The sequence below is a fragment of the Chelonoidis abingdonii genome, chromosome 24 (genome assembly GCF_003597395.2).
Source record: "Chelonoidis abingdonii isolate Lonesome George chromosome 24, CheloAbing_2.0, whole genome shotgun sequence".
Taxonomy (NCBI): domain Eukaryota; kingdom Metazoa; phylum Chordata; order Testudines; family Testudinidae; genus Chelonoidis; species Chelonoidis abingdonii.
In genome coordinates this window covers 5658898-5679374 of record NC_133792.1, presented here as the reverse complement: position 1 = coordinate 5679374, position 20477 = coordinate 5658898, and the positions used below count along the sequence as shown (strand labels likewise).

General features: G+C 51.2%; 1 protein-coding gene across 1 annotated transcript in view; it reads right to left on the bottom strand.

Moving 5' to 3' along the window:
• NPDC1 (neural proliferation, differentiation and control 1) overlaps nucleotides 1-20477 on the bottom strand; it is a 120112-nt gene that overhangs the window by 30921 nt on the left and 68714 nt on the right. Inside the window, exon 2 of the mRNA XM_032780141.2 lies at nucleotides 9986-10129. Within this exon, the coding sequence (XP_032636032.1) occupies nucleotides 9986-10129 (144 nt within the window). The remainder of the gene's footprint in view (nucleotides 1-9985; nucleotides 10130-20477) is intronic.

The window sequence follows — 20477 nt, the reverse complement described above, 5'->3', positions numbered from 1 at the left end:
CTGGTGGAAGGAGCTAGTGAAGGGATAATGCTGTGTTACATCTAGAGGACAGGGCTCTCATGGTTCCCCCAGGGAAAGCCGGATCTGCACACTTTCTAAAGGATCCAGTCAGCCTTACAGCTGGACTAGAACTACCAGGGCCACTGTCCCCCAGCGCAGGGCTAGGGAGAGCAGCTAGCAACAGGAGAAGGCTGGGATTCTCCAAAGGGCCCTACAGGGAGCTCGGTGCCCAAATCCCAAAAACTTGCTGTGGGATTTAGAGGCCTAACCCCCTTGCACCCCTGTAAAGCGCTCGCTTGTCTGAGTGGATAGTGCAGAGCTACAGGGCGGTGATTGTGGAGGGTGAGCGGGAGAAAGGGGGACCATTTCTCTTCTCTTCTATCCCACGTGGGAGGCTAGGAGCTGGGGGATGCAAAGAGACTGCAGGAGATGGCTGGCTGACCCAGTGAAGAATGGTCGGCAATGCAGGCTGTTGCAGGAAGAGGGCAGTTCAGCACAGGTGCATTCTCCTGGCAGGTTGTATCATACAGATACAGCGCAGACACAGCCAGTCTCCATGCAGCCCCAGGGAGAGTATGGCAACAGGGCATGGCATCCGCCCCCTCTTCCCCGTACTGACACGGCGCTGCATCCACACACACACCGCGGACATTGTGCTGCACCTACGCCACACGGCACTGCATCCGCCCCCAGGCTGCTGTATCCACAGACCCCCATGCAGCCCCAGAGAGCACATGCCAACATTGTGCTGCATTTTACCCACCTCCCCCTGCTGACCCGGACCTGTATTCCCCCCTGCCATGGCACTGCATCCACCCCACCCCCCATGTTGCCACTGCATCCCGCCACGCAGCACCAGGGAACATACACGCTGACACAGCTCTGCGTCCTCAACTGCTGCTGACATCACTAATGCGGAGACTGAAGGTCGGGATTCACTTGTTATTTAAACAGTTGCCGGGAGCTCCCAACCCGTGGGCAGCACAGCCCACCCCAGACCCACTCACTGCTGTTTGCTAAGCCGCAGACACAAATCAGGGTTGCTATGGTGACGGAGATGAACAGGCTGCATCTCTACTGAAAACTTACTCCAAAGACCCTGGTGAAACAAGCCGGGGAAATACTATGGACAACGTGCAAAAACCCCAACGTTGAAACCAGAGCACAGGGCACAAGTTACCCCGCTGCCTCCCCAGAGCCACCGTAGCCCATGATCTGGGGCCCCACTGCAGAGAGTGGGGTGATTATTAAGGTACATGGACCCTCATGGCATGGCCCAGGTCAGCTGACTCCGGCTCATGGGGTGCAGGGTTGTGGGGCTAAAAACAGCAGTGTGGGCGTTCTGGCTCAGGCTGGAGCCTGGGCTCTGAGACCCTTCTCCCTCCGAGGTTCTCAAAGCCCACGCTCCAGCCAAGGCCAACTGCCAACGCTGCAATTGTTAGCCTGGGACCTAAGCACCAGTGACCGAGGCTCTGAGACCCACTCCTGTGGGGTTTTTATTGCAGCAAAAAAACATGCCCTCAGTGCCCACTCACGCTCTGGCCTGTCTACCAATCAGTGCCTTTTCCCCTCTCAAAGGGAAGCTCCTACTGGCTCCGCACCAGGGGACAGAGACTCTTGCGATTGCAGCCGAGCACACTGTTTTATTTAGCTGATGAGACTCCCCATTTACAAGGGAATCATCACATGCCGGGTTAAATAAGACGAGCCCCAAGCATTAAGTGGTCCAGGATACGACTATTCCTGAGTCGACAGTGAGTGAAGCTAAAGTGTGTGGAAATTCATCTGGAGAACACTAAGGTTAGGGCACAGGCAGTTTGCTTAGTGGCAAATTCCACTTTAGGTTAAAAAATTCCTAGTTCAAATCCCACATGAGGCCTCTCTGAAAACACATGAGATAGTCCTATGGTTAAAGGGACCCAGAAGTCTTGGGCTCTGTTTTCAACACTGTCACCATGGACAAGCTGCTCAAACCTTCCTATGCCTCGGTTTCTACAGATGTAAGAGACACATGGATACAACCAAACACTTGCTGAAGTGCACTAAGATGCTTGGCTAGAAGACGCTCATAAAATCCAAAGCTCAAGGCACAACTCCATCCTTCAGTCGAGGGCTGGAGAATTACCCTGCTGAAGCCAAGATCAAAAACAAAAAACACTCGAAAGGCTGAGAAGAGAGGTGCCTCAGGAGATAATTGCCATGGAGACCTTCTCCATGTTCCATTGTAATTCAGCTGGAGAAAGGTTTCAGAGTGGTAACCGGGTTAGTCTGTAGCAGCAAACACTGAGGAGTCCTTGTGGCAGCTTAGAAACTACTTTTTGTAGTGCTGATTTGTTAGTTTTCCCTCTGTTGACATTCACCCTTTCTTGTCAACTGCTGGGAATAGGCCACTTCCACCCTGTTTGAATTGGTCTCCTTAGCACTGACCCCGCACTCGGTAAAACAACTCCCATCTTTTCATGTGCTGTAATATATATACTGCCTAATGGATTGTTCACTCCATGCATCTGATGAAGCGGTTTGTAGCCCACGAAAGCTTATGCCCTAATAAATTTGTTAGTCTCTAAAGGTCCCACAAGAACTCCTCGTTGTTACAACTAGAGAAATTTTCCACTGCACTGTGCCCAGAACTGCAATTCCGGTGCCTGCTCCAGGTGCTTGGGTTGTTCTAACTCCAAAAAGCAAACCTCTAGGACACAAGCGTTTGATCTCCACCGAGAATCCTCTGCCGTGGCAGGTGATGACTGCTCGGGGCTGGTGGAAGGTGGCCATGCACCATCCCGAGCGCATGCAAACTTGACATGTCTCAGCGCAGAGACGCAAATGTCGCCACGCAGCACCACGTCAGGATTGGTGGATAGCCACAAAGCTGACATGTCTGTTCCAAGGAAAAGCTACTATGGGGAACCCTCTAAGGTACTAACATGACCCCCATTACCAGAGTCTGGATACCCCACAATCGAATGTACTTCTCCTGCCCACGCCCCTATGAGGTAGGACAGTGCTACTATCCCCATTTGCCGATGGGAAACTGAGGCACAGCAAGCTAAATGATTTGCTTAGAGTCACAGGAAATCTGCAGCAGAGAAGGGACTTGAACCCAGGTCTCCCAAGTCATAGGCTACTGTCTTAACCACTGGCCCGTCCTTCCGTGGGAAGGGAGGGTTGAGAGAAAGACGAGGTAGTACTACCTGCTGCCCAGCAGCTGCCAATAAATACAAGTTCTCTCTAGCCAAGTGTTGGCATCCTGAATGACACAGGGCAACGTGCTGTGTATAAGGATGTACTTTATGGTTACTGCCTTTCCCTGTATGGCCATGACGAACTCTTGTCCTATGCCAGATCTTGGCATCTCGTGGATGAGTCAGAACAGATAAGGCGAGGGTGGGGGGAAGACTGCTGCACTGCGCATCGGGAGAGACAGTTAACAGATGCTTGTTTTACCCTTGGCTGGTGGGAGTTAAAGGACCCGTGAAACTTTTCCAAATCAGGGTCACTGGATGTCTTGCTCCTCCCACCCACAGAGTGCAGTGGGGACTACAACCCCGGACCCCGCTTTACATTCAGCAGTCTCAGCCGTGGAGACAGACTGAGCGGAAGGGGACTTGCCACACAGATCCGTCTCCCTGTCTGACTGGAGAACTGCTAGAACCAGCATGTGGCACAGCGAACTCACCCCCCGACTCCTGCACGCCGCACCCCAGGTCTCGTTTCTTCCCACAACCACCCCTGGGGCAGCTCTGCCGCAAACGACAAAGCGTCTGGGGAGAACTCAGCCCTTTCCCAAGGCCCACAGAGCCTTCTGCGCACCAAGAAGCAGGGCTGGGGAAAAGGGGATGGCTCACGCAACCCACATGCTTTGGGGTTGGCGGTTATCCAGCAAAACCTGAGCCATCTCAGTGCACGACGCCATTAAACCCAAGTGTCTACGAAACAATTTCCAGGGTGGTACAAAGAACAGAATTCTCACTTGATACATTTCCCCCAAAGTCAGGAATACTAACCCCAAAGGGGAAAACTCTTCACTCCGGAATATTTCCCATGGGATAGGCGAGGACTAAAAGGCTGGAAAATTTCCTCATGACCCAAGCAAAGGAATAACCTCTGGCCTGAACCATGAACATTATCGACTCTGCATTGCTCTTTCGGCTGGTCTGTGATGATCATTCTTCAAACAAGCGTCTCAGTGCCTCCCTAACCTTGCCCCCTCCCCACTCCAGCACTGCACAGCAGGGAGCAGCACATGTTAATTATATGGAGCAGAAGAAAAACCTTAGGTTTGTAATTTGTTGCTGTTTAATTCCATTGAGCATTGCCTATTGCTCTTCTAACAAGCAAGAACAGACAGCTCAGCTGCCTAATACCACAAGCAGTTTCCACAGCGGAGACGGCCCTGTCCCTGCACACGGCAGTCCAGACCTGAGACCAAACGCCAGCAGCACAGACCACGCAGTAAAAGCCTTTTGCAACCGATTAAACCCACAGCAACTAGGAGGATTCCAGACAACAGCAGCCACTTAACTCCTTCATACCCGTCACAGATCACGGCAGCTATTGGCTTGCCATGGAAAGGCTCTGAAATATTTTTGCAAGGGCTTGGAGGTGGCCCTGTTGCACTGGCCCTCTCTCACAGGACTTTCCCCGGGTGCAGTCGGGCGGTGTATTCTTAGGCTGAGCATAGCCCAGTAGCATCCAGTCCCTGGCGCTGCATAGAAGAGGGGCTAGAGAGATGAGCCAAAAGCCCTTTGGAGTGGGGAGGATCCAGTCTCTGATCTGGTGCATCACCCCCGGATGCGCCTTCAGACGGCCTGGTTCTGGTTAGACTGTCCAGAGCCAGGGCCGGTGCAAGGATGAGGTCTCTTTCTCGAGTTCCTGTTCCTCCTACATGACCCTGCCTGTCTGCCCCGAGGCTGATCATTCCTAAGAGAGGGAGATGCTGCCATTATTTCGTGGGAGGTAGAGGGCATGCAGATCAGCAAAGCGCAGTGACCCAGCCTTGGATGTACCCAGAAGTGCTGGCAACTCAGCCCCAAACTCCACCAAACTCCATACTGCTGAGCAGAGAGGTGCTATAAACCTCTAGGGTCAGTTCTTGGATCGCAAGAGTATCAATGTCAGGAGCAGTGAGTGTATCCTGGAAACACACAAATGCTGCTCATGCACCTGCACACAGGTACTACAGTAGCTTATACATATCATTAGTCTTCTGTAAATGGGCAGCTTTCATTAGCATACCTGCTCTTAAATATCCTACCTGCATCCACTGATCGCCGTTCTTCTCCTGGCAGCCGGCCATCTGCACAGATGCGGCCATGGTAGAATGCCACATCTTTGCTGGGTTAAAAACAATGAGAACGGAGAACTGTGCCACACAGACCAGTAGTTATGCCAGCCTAGTCCCACGCCCTCCCATACACAGAGTAACAGCTAGAGTTGTTGCAATTCCTCAGGCCAGCCTTTCCCCAGCGCATGGGGTGCACCCGACCTGGGAGGGGCAGACTGAACGTGCATTAAGATGTGCAGGCCTTTAAAGACCATTTTGGGGCACGAGAGGGTTCATTTTCCTGGTAGCAGGGATGGGACTGAGCTTTCAGAAGCTTGGGAAACCACCTCAGCCACAGCATCAGGGGTTCGTTCACCTGCATGTCTACCCATGTGATATATGCCATCACGTGCCAACAATGCCCCTCTGCCACGTACACTGGTCAAACCGGACAGTCTCTACGCAAAGGAATAAATGGACACAAATCAGACGTCAAGAATTATAACATTCAAAAACCAGTTGGAGAATACTTCACTCTCCCTGATCACTTAATTACAGACCTAAAAGTCGCAATTCTTCAACAAAAAAACTTCAAAAACAGACTCCAACGAGAAACTGCAGAACTGGAATTAATTTGCAAACTTGACACCATTGAATTAGGCCCAAATAAAGACTGGGAGTGGCTGGGTCACTACAAAAACTAATTTCCTCTCTGTTGATATTCACCCCTTCTTGTCAACTGTTGGGAATAGGTCACATCCATCCTGTTTGAATTGTCCTCGTTAGCACTGACCCCCACACTTGGTAAGATAACTCCCATCTTTTCATTTGCTGTAATATATACACCTTCTGTAATATCTGAACATCTTTCACTCATGTAGGAAAGCTTATGCCCAAATAAATTGGTTAGTCTCTAAGATACCACAAGGACTCCACATTGTTTTTCCTGTTTCCTGGGAATTTATGTTTTATTACTCTAATTGGCCACTAGGGGTCCCTGCGTGACCATTACAACCCAGCCCTAGGTGTGTTCTCTGGTTGTTACAAGGCCCAGCACAGACCCACAGTCTGTACAAATTTCAGAGTAGCAGCCATGTTAGTCTGTATCCGCAAAAAGAACAGGAGTACTTGTGGCACCTTAGAGACTAACAAAATTTATTTATTTATTTCAAATTTATTTCAGCATAAGCTTTCATGGGCTATAAAGGGGCTGTTCAGACAGAAGTCGGACGGGGATCTTTCCGCTCTGGCTCATCTCAACAGCCAGGCTTTTAAACTTAGAACTAACCGAGCCGGCCCAGCTCAGGTGGAGGAGCTGGGCTGGGCTCGTGTTAGGACTGTGGGATGCACACGATCTGCTAACTCACATCTCCTTTCACACCCTCGGGAAGTTTCGTTAGCAGTGGCAGCTCATAGGTTCCTTTCTTCTGCACTGGAGGAGACCCCCATAAGATGCTTTTAAGGAGCAGAGCTGAACACGCCCGCACTGACTAGGGCCAGCTCAAAGCAAGGCCTTCTCTAATCCATCTGCCTCCGCAGGGCTCACCCACCAGCATTGCCCCAAGGCACTGTCTCTTCAACCACCTCCTGATACAGCTGCTGCAAAACTCAACCCTTCCAGAACCAAGTGAGTCTGGTCTAAAGACACACACTGTTCCTGAGAGTGTCTCCAACTCAAACTGACCTGGCAGGAAAAATCAAAAATCTCCCGGCCTGAAAAGCTCTTCTGGTTTTGCTAGCCAACTTTCAGGCACGGGGTTCCAATCAAAACATAAAGCCTGACATAGTGTGTGCAAGGAGAGATGGGTTTACAGCTGGTCAGCGAAGGTCCAACTCGCCTGATTCTGACCCCAGCAGCGCCTGTGCTGCCCCATCAGCTACAACAGCATTGCCTATACCTGGCTTGGTTGATTCTCACCATAAGCAAGTCTGGCCTGCAGATATCCCAGGCATTAAGGGGCAGGTCACTACCCCACATCATGGTAGGCAATGCAGAGCTTAGAAAAATCCATCCAGAGCACGCCTAGATAGCACATTCAGTTAACAGCTGCCAGAACTGCCAGCGTCCCTTGGACAACACACCCTGACACCTTTCCAATGGATAATTCTGCAGCACATGGAGAATTAAGAATTTGTTACTGGATTTCACCGGCCCAGGGTGCGAAGCACAATGCCATATTTCACCCAGTTCAAACCTTGAACCTATAGGTAAGGGAGGCTGTAGATCCCCTCCTCTCTTCAGCAGACATCAATGCACACTGCCGGGTCACACTTCCATCCGCTTTTCTTCCCAACATCGTTAACCTCCCTCACACTCTATCTTTGCATCGTCAAGCCTTCAAGCATCATCACCTTCCCTGCTTGCCGTCCATCAGGCTCATTTGCCATTGCCCTCCATTACTCACCATCCCTGCAGTTCCTTCTCTGCGGGCTCGGCAGTGCCCCAAGCCCGCCAGGTCCCACCATCTAATTACAGAACTGACGTCAATGCTCCTCTCTGGGCCCATGACACTGACAGTAAACACAGGCTGGCTGCACGCAGGTCCCCAGAGGCACTGCATTAATGGGCCCTGGAGGCGTTTGATAAGAGCCCAATAACAATTAGCCAGGATAATATACCACGCTGTTTTTAAGTGGCACAGACAGGATGCTGGGCAAAGACGAAGAGCTCAGGGTCCTGTGTCATCAGGATGCGATGCCATCACTCAGCTTCCCAGAAGGGTCAACAATCAGTGGGATTCATTTCACACAGAGAGATGAGAAAGCAAAGCAGGGAGACAGGGCCAATAACCTTGGGAGCCAATCACTGCAAGAGCTGGGGAACAGCATTGTCCTGTGGGTGAGAACATTCAAGGAGGCAGAAAATGGAGCTGGATGATGGTCCAAACCAGTGACTATGCCATGGTCGGGGGCACTAGAACAAGGTGGGCCAGGGGCCATGGCCTCATCACTTTCTAATCGGCCGTAAAGGCGAGCAGTGGAGAGGATCGAGTGGAGGGCAGGGTCTTGGCGGGAAGAGGCGGCACAGGGGTGGGGCCTTGGGGATGAGGGGCGGGGCAAGAGTGGGGCCTCAGGTGTACAGGCTGCAGGGCGGGACTATGGTTGGGGCCCCAACTGTATGCTGCTTTTGCCACTCCTGGCCCTGGTGTGCCCACCTACATCACTCAGGGCTGCGAAAAATGTTGTGCCCTTTGTGACACAGTACGGTCAGCCAAGCCCCCGCCGTGGATGCGGGTAGGTTGACGGAAGAATTCTTCGAGAGGTGGATTTAGTACAGTGATGGAGAAACCCCTTCTGTTGCTGTAGCAATTATCTACGCTCGAGAGACAAAAATCGGAAGGCTTTAGGGCATAGTGCCGTGTCTGCAGAGGCTAGGTAGCCACAGCCTAAAATCATCCAGAATCCTCCTCTTGGGGAAGCATGAAGGCAAAAGAACAGGCACGAGGTGACACCTCCAGAAATATATTTTTAAAAGATCCTGTCAGCTATAGCTCAGCTTTTAAAGTCAATCGAATACAAAACGGAATGAGACAGCGTTCAAATGCTAATCCCATACCAATCAGACTGAGCTCTGCAAGGGACAGGTCCCATTTCCACACAGGAAACCCCACCTAGGGATCATGCAGGCTGAGAGCTTGTGCTGAGCAACTGGGCAAGAGTAAAGGAAACGTACCTCTTGTAACTTTGCTGATGGCTGCAGGGATCGGCAAAGCAGCCTCAGCCAGGGGAGGAGGAGGAGAAAATGTCCCGCTCCCAATATTCCCTACTCAAACCTCAAGTTCTGGCAGCACAGAGCTTGCCACGAAGAGCAGCTCGGTGTGCATGCAACACCCGCCTGCCACCGGAGCTAAGGAGGGCCTCATGCAAAATACATTAAGTGACAGCTGATGAAGGAAACGTACAAAGGGGAGCAGCAGAACATCCCTCCAGCACTGTTCTGTCATCACTAGGCGTTGTTGTACCCACCAGCTGCTACAGGAAATTGTACCTTCAGGGTTCTAAAGCAGCAGTACTGAGTTCCCCCAGCTGGCTGCGGATGTTGTTCAAACCTGGGGGTGGGTGGGAGGAGGGGGTATCCAACTCCAACCCATGGTGCTCAGGGCTCTGCTCTGAGCTCAGGGCTCAACCACTGTGCTCATCTAGTGGGACCTTCTGTGTAACACAGGCCAGAGTTCTAGCAAGAGTGACCAGGCTCTGTGATGCTGAAGGCTAATTTCCACTGCCACGAATACATTCCCATTACTGATGAGTCTAGTTATGATTGGCAGACTACTTCCATTGCCAGCTACCACGCCCGATCAGGGACAAACAGGGCCTTGACATTTACCGGACACCTCCTGTTCTCTCGCGCATCCAGCGAAGCACTGAACTAGGTTTCTGTGCTAAGTAAAGTAATGCAGCATGAGAGGTGGCGATTCAGAGCTGAACTGCGCGGCCCCTGATATATCAGGGGGGTCATCTGCACTTTGTAACGGAGAGCAGAATTTAGCCAGCTGTCTATCATGTGCTGGAGCACTAATGCAGCAGTGGAGAGATCCTACTTCATTGCCAATGCCTGCACGGTACGTCCCCTCTGCAATACACTAATTCACAATTAAGCCCATAAAAATCCCTGCTTTCAAGGCAACTTGGAGAATTTTACTGTCGGGGGCGAGAGCGGAGTGCAGACTAAGGGTTACACGGAGCCGACGGGAAGGCCCATTGCTGAATGCACACACATACCAGTGGTGGACCACTTCCTCTGGACACATCTTCCGTGTTCATCTTCCACAAACTGTGGGAGGCAAGGGCCGCAGGCATGGGAACCAGGGGGGCAGAACTCCCTTCTCTGCAGCGTGCAGTCCAAGCTCCGCGGACAGGACTCCTCTAGGAAAAGGAAGAGAGAAGAGATCCAAGTGAGAACGAGTTTCACAAGATGCACCCCGGATGGGGTAAAAGGCTGTGTCCATCCTTACCCTGTGGAACAACAACATGGAGATGTTACGGTCATTGCTAGAAATGAGAAACAGAATCCTAGTTACAGCCGGACTGCAAGTATTTGCCTGTGCAAAACACATCCGAGCCACTGCGGGAGAATCGCTAGCCACAAGTTCAGCCTGTGCTACAACAGAGAGGGGGAGGGAGAGCAGCTTGGCTGGTGCTGTCAAGCCCTAAACCCCTATGCTGGCCAAAGTGGAACAATGTTCTGGCCTAATCCAGAGAGGAACGGGATTGAGGCTTTTACTCAGCCAGCATGGACCAATGGAACATCTAGCAGTTTTGTGGGTAAGACGCAGGCCTGGGATCAGGAGATCTGGGTTCTGCAAGATCTGTGGTCAGGGCCAGGTCACCCAGGCTTCCCCATGGGCAATATGGGGACAATGACAGAGGTTTGCGAGGCTAAGCTCAGAGGCCACACTGATGAGTGCTATGAAGACCATACCCAATAGGGACTCCATCCTGTTCTGCAGCTCTGCATTCACCCGTAAGCCTGGCATTGCTCACAGAGAGCGTTGCTGAGCTCTGGACCCATCTCTAGCAGAGCTTTCAGCTATAGCTTACCACTTACTAGCTGCTGTAGCGAAGAGCTTAGTCAGGCTGTGCAGCCTTATGATCCGCTCAGGGCAGTTTAACAGCTAAAGAGACGACGAGCCTAGGGCACCTCAACCCCGCGTCTCACCCTGAGTTGGGCACGGTTCGTCCCAGGTGCGGACAGACTCACCAAGGCCACCAGACCATTTGTTCCTTGTAAATTACCTCATGACTTGAATCAGTCCAGAGAGTGCAGCAAAAGCCTCCTGCCCAACTGGCTTTTCTCCCTAACTTAACAGTGCTGAGGTCCTCCGACTTAATGCGACTTCCCAGCCCGGCTCAGGCTGTATGTGATGTCAGACTAACACAGGACACACTGGTTTGTCCCATCACTGAGCTCTCTGTGACCACGCCAGAGAGCCCCCTCTGAAGGAGTCTCCTCAGGGAAACTGCACCTACCGATTTTACCCTCTCACGACTGCCAGCACCTCAGCTAAGTCTCTCTCCTGGGTGAGGTGAGTCGCATGTAGAGGCCAGGGTCAGGAACAGACTATTGGGTTTTTAGCTCCTGGATACATCCAGTACCATCCTGGGGATTAAAGGAGGCAACCAGCAGGGGGAGCTCTCACCATCCCGGCCCAGAGGGGTAGCAGAGCACTGCTTACCCAAGCCATCTTCAGGAGCAACCAGAGTTCCTCCTCCCCACTCCCACCTTAATTAATCCATTTCCCCTCGAGCCCATATACGCTGCCTGCCTGCCAGCGCACCAGGGAGCTCCTGCCAGCTACCCTGCCCTGTGCCTGGCAGCGCCCTCTGCCTATGTCCAGGAGGGCATCCACACAGCAAGGGGAGACGCCCAGGAGTGCAGGACTCAGTGGATGGTGACAGGATCATGACGCACTACAGTCCTCGGGCTGGCGACAAGCGAGGGTCACAAGCCAGTCGTGCTCACGCAGGGCCAGCTCTAGCATTTTGCCGCCCCAAGCGGCCAAAAAAAAAAAAAAAAAAAAAAAAGAAAAGAAAAAAAAAGAAAAAGGAGCTGTATTTACGATCGTCCACAGCTCTACCGCCACTTCTTCTACAGCGGCAATTTGGTGGCAGGTCCTTCGCTCCGAGAGGGAGTGACAGCCCCGCCGCCAAATTGCTGCTGAACGGCCGCACGTGCCACCTCAGGCACCTGCTTGCTACACTGGTGCCTGGAGCCAGCCCTGTGCTCACAGAGCGTGCTGCAGAGATCAAAGATCAATATTAAGCCAACATGCTTCAGCCGTAAGCCCACTACTAACTGCTGAGGGGAGGGTGAAACTTGACCCATGGGCAGGTTAATCTATAATATCACCCATTACCAGGGTTTCTGCCCCTTTCCCTGAAGCATCTGTCCCCTGCCGGAGACAGGACAGTAGGTCAAATGGCCAGGGGGTCTGATCCAGTCTGATCCAGTCTATTCTCCTAGGTAGACCAGGTCAACATTTTTGGATGGAACAGTTTTTCCCACTGGAAAATGCTGTTTTGAAATTGAAACATTTCATGGGAACATGTTGATTTCAAAGAAACTGGACAAATTTCAGAACAACGTGAATCAAAATGGAATAGTTCACTGAGATCTTATTTCACTTGGACTTTTTTTTTTTTTTAAAAAGTTTAAAATGTAGTTGTATTCTATTAATATATACATTTAGCATTCTATATAGATTTACTATATTGTACTAGGTTAGAATGCCTTGACATTACTGAAACAAAACATTCCAATATGGATGTTTCAGAAACAAAATATTCCACAATTTCCATTTCAGAGTCAATATGAAAAGTCTGAATTTTCATCCCAGTTCGTGACAAAAGAGAATTCTGAAGTGTCAGAGCCCCCATGGGATGGAAATGCCATTTGCTGACCAGCTCCGCTCGGAGGTGCTGAACTGGAACAGAGAGCCCATGGGACAGTAATGAAGCGAGGAGCAGTGCTGCTGCAGAGACGCTCCTGTCACCAACCTGCTTTTGGATGCCAGGGCTGGGCGCACAGATCAGCTGTCCTGCATTACGCAGTCACCACCACATGGGTCTGATGTTCTAGCACCAGACCTGGACAGGACTCACGTTGTTTTTATTTCACATAAATACAGACTGCTGTGTTGCTTCCTCTCGGACCTCTTGAAGAGCCACTTCTACCTGCCCCACGGGCACCGACTGATTTCCCATGTAATTTATGGGTGGGACGACAACTGGCCATTCTTCCAGCCTGTGCTTTGCCTGCTTTGTGGGGGCTGGCATGGCAGACTGACAGCTGGAGAGACGCCCCCTGGCAGGGGTGGGCAAGGCAGCTGAACAAAGCGCCCGTGCACACAGCACGGAGTTGCTCCAGGTGAGCAGGCTGTTGCAGCAAGGGTGAATGGAAAGGCAGTGCTTGGGGGCTGCTCAGCAGCACACCAGCTTGGGAGGACAAGGCCTTTTCCTGTAGCCATATTGTCAAGTCTGAGGCCTATGTCTGTGGCCATATTAAGAAAGCAGCAGCCATGAGCTAAGAAGCAGAAAGTCTCATCCTCACTTTCCATCTAAATGACATTAAAACAATGTAATATTGGCTGTTAAGAAGGCTCCTGTCCTAACAGTACCACCACCACCGACCACCATCTTAAGAGCTGTTTCTTTAAAGAAAACTGGATCTGTCTCGCCTGAAATCACTTCTCAGCAGCTGTGATTGTAAAATCTAATACTTCTATTGTTTTGCCTGTAGGATCCCCATTTCTCTATTTATCTGTCTGGTTCTTTGATTGTTTCGGTTTGTTGCATAGCTAATTTTGCTAGGTGTAAATCAATGAAGGTGGTGGGATATGATTGGTTGAAGAACGGTTTTACTAAAATGATTTAGTAATTTAGTAAAATTGTTGGTTAAGGTGCTCAAGCTCCACTACATAAACTGGGGTCCAAAAGAAAGTTCTTGAGAACCAACTCCAGGACGTAGCTGAAGATCAAAATTCCCAGACCTTAGCATTCTGCTAACCACACCGTGCAGTAGCTGGAGTCTCCCAGACAACCTGATCCTGACTGGCCATCAAAAAAATTTCATCTGCCTTATTGGGAGTGGTGAGCATTGCCTGCTTAGCATGTGCATTCTGTTCTGGTGATTGTTGATAAATAGAGGTTAAGGATATTATTGTGTAAGGCTCTTTCACTGGTAAAAGACCCCGTAAACCCGCAGCGTAAGGGTCTGCCTGAGCCCGTGGAAGGGTAAGGGTGAGTGCCTGAATTAACAGGGTTACACCTGAGCCCTAGGAACAGGGTAAGCCCTAGAGAGTAAGGTTACACCTGAGCCCTAGGAATGGGGTAAGGGTGGGTGCCCCTAGAGGGTGCGAGTAATAGAAAATGTTGCGCGGGTAACAGGCTCCCCTCTCATGCCCACAGAGTCACTGGCTAGCACTGCAGTGCTCCAGCCCATGGCACATGACAAAGGCTCCCAGGGCAATGGATGGGGCCCAGTGTCACCGAGGGAAGCAGGGTGGAAGGATGAGGGTGTGATGCTGCCAGCTCATGGCTGGGGACGGGAGGAACATGCCCCTGGACTGTCCAAGCTGGGGAAATCAGACCAGCCTGGCTGCTCAGCTGCTGCACAGTCTGTCCCTGCTCTCTGGCCGCCAGCGACAGACGCGTACCAGCTGGGCACCGTGGTGTGTCCTTTAGTCATAAACAGCACAAAGTCAACAGAAACCAGGCTGTGAACAAACAGCAGCTGCTTCTTGGGGGCTCTTTCCCATCAGAGCTCTGGTTTCAGTTTCTAGCCAGCGGAGGGAGGTAGAGAAAACCCTCTTCACACACCCCATCCCCAGTGCCCTTGATGCCAGGCAAGGACAGCCTGGGCCGAGGCCTCTCTGGGGATTGCATTCACTTTACACCAGGTGCCACTCGCCCACCTTCCCATCCTGTGCCCCTGCCCCAGGACCAGGATGGGCCACCGCTAGGAGTGACTCCAGGTTCCTGGCCTGTGAGGGGCACTTCCTAAATGGCTTGGGTAGGCTGTGCCGATGGTCTGTGCGATGGAGACACGTATCCACTGGAAATCAGCCAGCCAGCCGCTCGCTGCAGTGTCAGGGGCTACTCGGAACCCCCGACAGAGTCTCTGGCAACTCCTCGCCCGTTGATCACCCCTGGACAAGTGACCTAATATTTTTGTGTATGACAGTCATGACTCGTAGCCCCAAGCCAGACCACAGCCCCTCTGTGCTTGGTGCTGTACAAACGCAGACAGTCCGTGCCCCAAAGAGTTGACAACTGAGTAATTCCATTACCAACTCCCGCAGCCATCCCGTCCCTCCTCTGCCCATTTCATTTCTTCTCAATGCACTTACCAACAGCACGGAGCACTGCCCCATCCCGCCCGCAGGCGGGTGACTGGGACTATGGTTATCATCTCCCTTGAAATTCAATCCTTGTTCTCACGGTCCATGAAGGCCAAAGCATTTACCTGAGCCAGCGCAGAGAGAGACCCCACCATGCATGCTGCAAGGGCACCAGCCCTCCTCTCTGAGCTTGGGGGGGCACTGTGACAGAGAAAGGAGTCACCTCTGGAGATTCTCCATGACAAAGCCAACAGCCTGTGCTGGAGAGCCCAGACGCGGAGCAGCTGTGCTGCCATGAACAGAGCTTGGCTTGGCACTGAGGAAGTGGGCCTGGAGCACAAGTCAGACCCCTACTCTCAATTCCACTGCAATCACACCCCCACGCACAGGGTCAGTGTCAGTATTTGAGGCAGCCGCAAGGATTCAGTACCTCACTCTCATGCATTCAGCCTCTCTCCCCTCGTGTGGCAGGGGAAGGCTGTTATCCCCATGGTATAGATGGGAAACCGAGGCACAGAGGCACTAAGAGACTTGCCCAAGGCCACCAAGAATGCCTGTGGCAGAGCAGGGAATTGGATCTCGTCTCTTGAATCTCAGGCTAGTCCCCTAACCCCTGACTTCAGCAGTGCCTTGATATTCTCCTGGATGATGCTACTCCCTCACCCATTTAAATGCACTCCTGTAACTTTGTAGCTCAGGGCAGTTTGACGGGCACGAGCTGGTGCTGTTTTCCATTTCTCCTGAAATTAGATGAGGAGTCTCTGCTTTCAGCACCTGCCTGATCTCCCCTCAGTGCTGGGCTCCTCCTTGAGACCTGGAGAGGATCAGAGGAGTCAGCACTGAAACCCAGCCCAGCGCCTCTCTCCTCCTATGTAGGATGGGTCAGCTCCTCCGTGATATACAAAGCAGCACTGGGCACCACATAATCCGCTTGAGCAGCATGGGTTGAACACTCAGCCTGAACTTCCAGGGACATCAAACGCAAGGGACAGAAACAGCCATGAACTCAGAGGCAAATGTCCTCAAGGGGCTGGTTGTCCAGGATTTTTTTTGCGCCTCCTGCTGGAGCACCTGGTGCCAGCCACTGCCAGAGGCGGGATACGGGGCTCGAGGGACCTCAGATGTGATCCGCCCTGGCAAAGCCTAGGTCATTGGATTTGTGGCCCATTTAAACAGCTGCCGATCAGGAGCAAAGGGGTGGGGTGTCAAATGAAACATTAGGGAGAGGATTACAAAGAAAACTGAAAAAAGTGTCAGAAAAGTGGGAAGTGCACGAACAGTGACACAGGTGGAGCTGGACTGCGAAGCCCCCGTGTGGACATGCTCATTCTGGGGTATGAGAGGCCTTTTTAGTTTAGCTTAAAACCCTCCCTGAGCAACATGAGCTAAACTGGTACAAGCCTCTTTAGCCTAGAACAGTGTGTCCACACAAGGGTGAAACCTGGGTAACTAGATCGGTTTAAATTCACATCTCCGATTATACCAAAAAACCTTCCCTATGTAGGCAAGGCCTAAGTATGGAAAAATACACCTAAGGGCTCGCCCGGACACGCTAGTTATTGTAAACTAAAGCAGAGTGTGACAATCCAAAGCAGATTAAGCTAAATCGCACAAAGGCCTCTTAATGTGAGCTAGGACACAGGGATTCCAGGCTATTTCCCCTTGGAGGCCAGCCCTCAGTACAGGTGAGAACCTGAGTAGCTTAGATCTTGGGTGGGGTCTTCAATCCCTCAGAGGCCTGGAGGAAAATTTTCAGAAGCACCTAAGTGATTTAGGAGTCTAAGTCCCCTTTTCCAAAGGGGTGGACACTTAGGTGCCTAATTCTTATTGACAAGGACTTGCTTATACACACAAGGCCTCCTGTTTTAATTATTTTGGTATAGTGAATGTGGTACAGCCCCTCCTAGTGTAGACACAAGTATCCTGGGCTAAAGGTCCTTTCTACTGGGATAGCTAAACCACTTCCAAGCTGCATCGATAGCCCTTCCAGCCCAGGACATGAGGGACCAGGCAGCAGCCCAGCACATCCTGGTGCGAGAAAAGGCTTTCAGGAGTTCAGTTGTTGACAGGCAGCACTAACCCTTTAATCTTGCTGGGGAAATTCTTTCACCCCTGGAATGAATCTCCACAAAGCAGTGCCCACTTCCCCACTGAACTCGCAACCAGTGACTATTTATTTTACGGGAACAAGGACTAACAAGGGGGGGGAATGTTGACGCAGCCCCCAAACCCAGTAACACCCGACATTTCTGCTTGGCTTGCAGCGGGAGGGGCCTACAAGCTGACAGCAGGAACGCCCCAGCACATGCCTTCTCCTGCTCGGCAACATGCAGAACGTTACGCTTTCTGGTGGAGACTGTCTTCTGCACGGTCAGCAAACTGACTAGGAGAGTCGACTGATCAATAGCCATGTCTGCTGCCAGAGTCCAGATTGTGTCCAGCTGCAGCAACAGCAGGCAAAGACACCAGTGTCTGGAAACCCACAGAGGTTATTCAGCACCCAGCAGCCAGCTCAAAATCAGGTGACAATTCACATCCAGATAGCCAGCACTGGTATGGTCCCCTCACACCGCTTGCTGGGTAACCCTGGCCAGCTGGCAGGCAGGCTGGGACATTCCATTGTCATGGGAAGGTCACGCCCTAACGCCACTGCTGATCACACACATGGGGCACAGAGCAGATCCTCCTCCTTTCGGGGAGAAGGTCTCAGAGCTTCCTAATCCAGCGAGGGCAGGGTTTGCTGAGCGCCGCTGAATGGTGATGCTTGCCATGCTATCCTCAAGTACCCGAGAGTCTGCCAGGAACAGGAGAACCTGAGCCCGACATCACACACATACAAGTACCCACAGAACAATTTAATAAGGAGAAGAAGTGACCTAATCCGTTCTCTGATTCTAGCTAGGTCACTATTACACAGTTCCCGGTTTCCCTGTGAATAAAGCCAGGGCACGTTTACAGAGAAGAGGCAGATATGTCTGATCACTGCATCGTAAAAAGGACCAATCCATCAGGGAATTGCCCTCTAGTGGGAGCCTCTCTTCCTACTATATACAGGCTCTTATTTAAAGTAGCCAGGAGGAATGATAAGGGAGAGAGGAGGGACAGCGCTGAGCTCCAGGGACTCCTAGGCATCAAACTGTAGTATTTCAAAATACCAAAATAAGCCTTTTAACTGTTCAAGTAGTATTTTTATTCCCAGTAACCATACACTAAACACTGAGATGAAACACACACACACACACACACACACACACACAGCCCTACTTATCCCAGTACCTTCCTCCAACACAATGCAGCCACCTCTGAAGTGGGACACCGCAAACTCTCACTACAATGTAGTACCAAGGGTGAAGCATATGGTATCCAAATGGGACGGTTGAGGGAATTTGTGGAAGCAGAGTGCAATTTGGCCCAGAAATTACACTGATTCCCCCTTACTTCTGCAAGCCCCATCTTCAATGTCAATTCTCATCTGCCCTCCCCCGCAATCGCTCCAGCAGCACAGCACCCCTAACCCCTGGTTGGACCATTGGTTAAATACTGATCCCAAGGGATGGCTGAGGTGACAGTCTGTACCTCAAGGGAACACCCTACAGCCCCATGTTCACCTTGTGTGGTATCCTATGCAAAGTTTGTCATGTCGGGTGTCTTCAGAAAGCTCATGGTGCACTGAGCATTGTTGTTATAGTAATATAATAGGCTGTAATTTCATGTATATAGTTATGAGGCTGAAAATGTGTCCTCATGGCTTAAAACAAGCCCAGGCAAAAACTCACTGGCCTAGGCAGCAAAGGATCTGTTGGACTCTCCAGTGAGTCACCCCCCTTCCTTTGGTCAATCCGGGACTACAATGAGGTAATGCTCACTTGACTCTGAAAGGGGTGGGGGGGCACAGCCAAGAGAGAGAAGAAAGATGATGATAAAAGGGAGAGACATTTGCCATGCTCCTTCTCTCTCTTCCACCTCCATCTACAGACATCACCACCAAGCGACAAACGCTGATCAAAGGGGAGAGCCTGGCTGAAGGGCAACCAGCCAGCCTGGGGTAAGAGGTATCTAAGTTTGTAAGGGCACTGAAAGGGTTAAGATCAGCTTAGAATGTGTTTTGCTTTTATTTCATTTGACCAAATCTAACTTCTTGTGCTTTGACTTATAACCACTTAAAATCTATCTTTGTAGTTAATAAATCTGTTTGTTTATTCTACCTGAAGCAGTGTGTTTGGTTTGAAGCATGTCAGAGACTCCCCTTGGGATAACAAGCCAGGTACATATCAAATTTCATTGTTAAATTGATGAACTCATATAAGCTTGCAGCGTCCAGTGGGCATAACTGGACACTGCAAGATGGGAGGTTCCTAGGGTTGTGTCTGGGACCGGAGATATTGGTTGGTGTCATTCACTTGCAAGTAGCTGGGAGCAGGTTACACGCCACAGACTGTGTGTGAACAGCCCAGGAGTGGGGATTCTCACAGCGGACCAGGGTAAGGCTGGCTCCCAGAGTCAAGGATTGGAGTGATCAAGCAGATCACCAGTCTGGATAACACCAAGGGAATGTCACAACTGCCCCCCTAGTGACTAACCATCATCACTTCGTGCAGCACCCACAGTTTTTTCCTTGGAGGGCAGGAGGGGTTCAACCAAGCACTGACCAGCATGACCCACCTTAGCCTGAGAGATGACCAGGCTGCCTGGTCTCGAGGCGCCATTCTATAGGCTGGAAAAAGTATTTTAGGGTTTTAAAACAGCAGATGGGGCTTGCTGTGGGATGTCACTGCAGATTAAAGATACTCATTATTGAGATCTGCATCAGAACAAGTACAGCAATGGTTCCAGGGGCTGCTGGGCCTGTTCCTTGGGGTTACAGTCACATGCTCTCAGCACAGAGTGAGCTCCCAGCCCACATCAGTCACAGGAGATGCTCACATGGGTTTGCTTGTTACCACAAAAGCAGCACAAGCCCTTTGGAAATGTTATCCCTCTTGGGAGAGAACAGACTTGAGGCCTTGAAGAGAATGTTCTAGCCTCAACCCCTGAAACCTACTGTGTTCTACAGTCACTAGAGAACATGGCCAACCTCAGGGAGTGGTTCTCTTCCACACACAGATAAGCATTTGGAATATTTTTTCTGGCTCGCACCTCAGTTTGCCTACACCCAGCCTGGCAGAATTCGTGAACATAGCTGTGGAGAGCTTTTGCACATTCAGAACAGCTGCTGCACCGGCAGTTCATTGCCATGGTCTCACTTATTCCTTTACTGGGCACTACATGACATGCGCTTTGTGACGCTGAATTCCAGCTTACAAGTCCCAGAGGTGAGACTCCGGGGGCAGGGGGTTCTCAAGGTGGTCCCCAGCCCATGGAACTCCATGCCACCA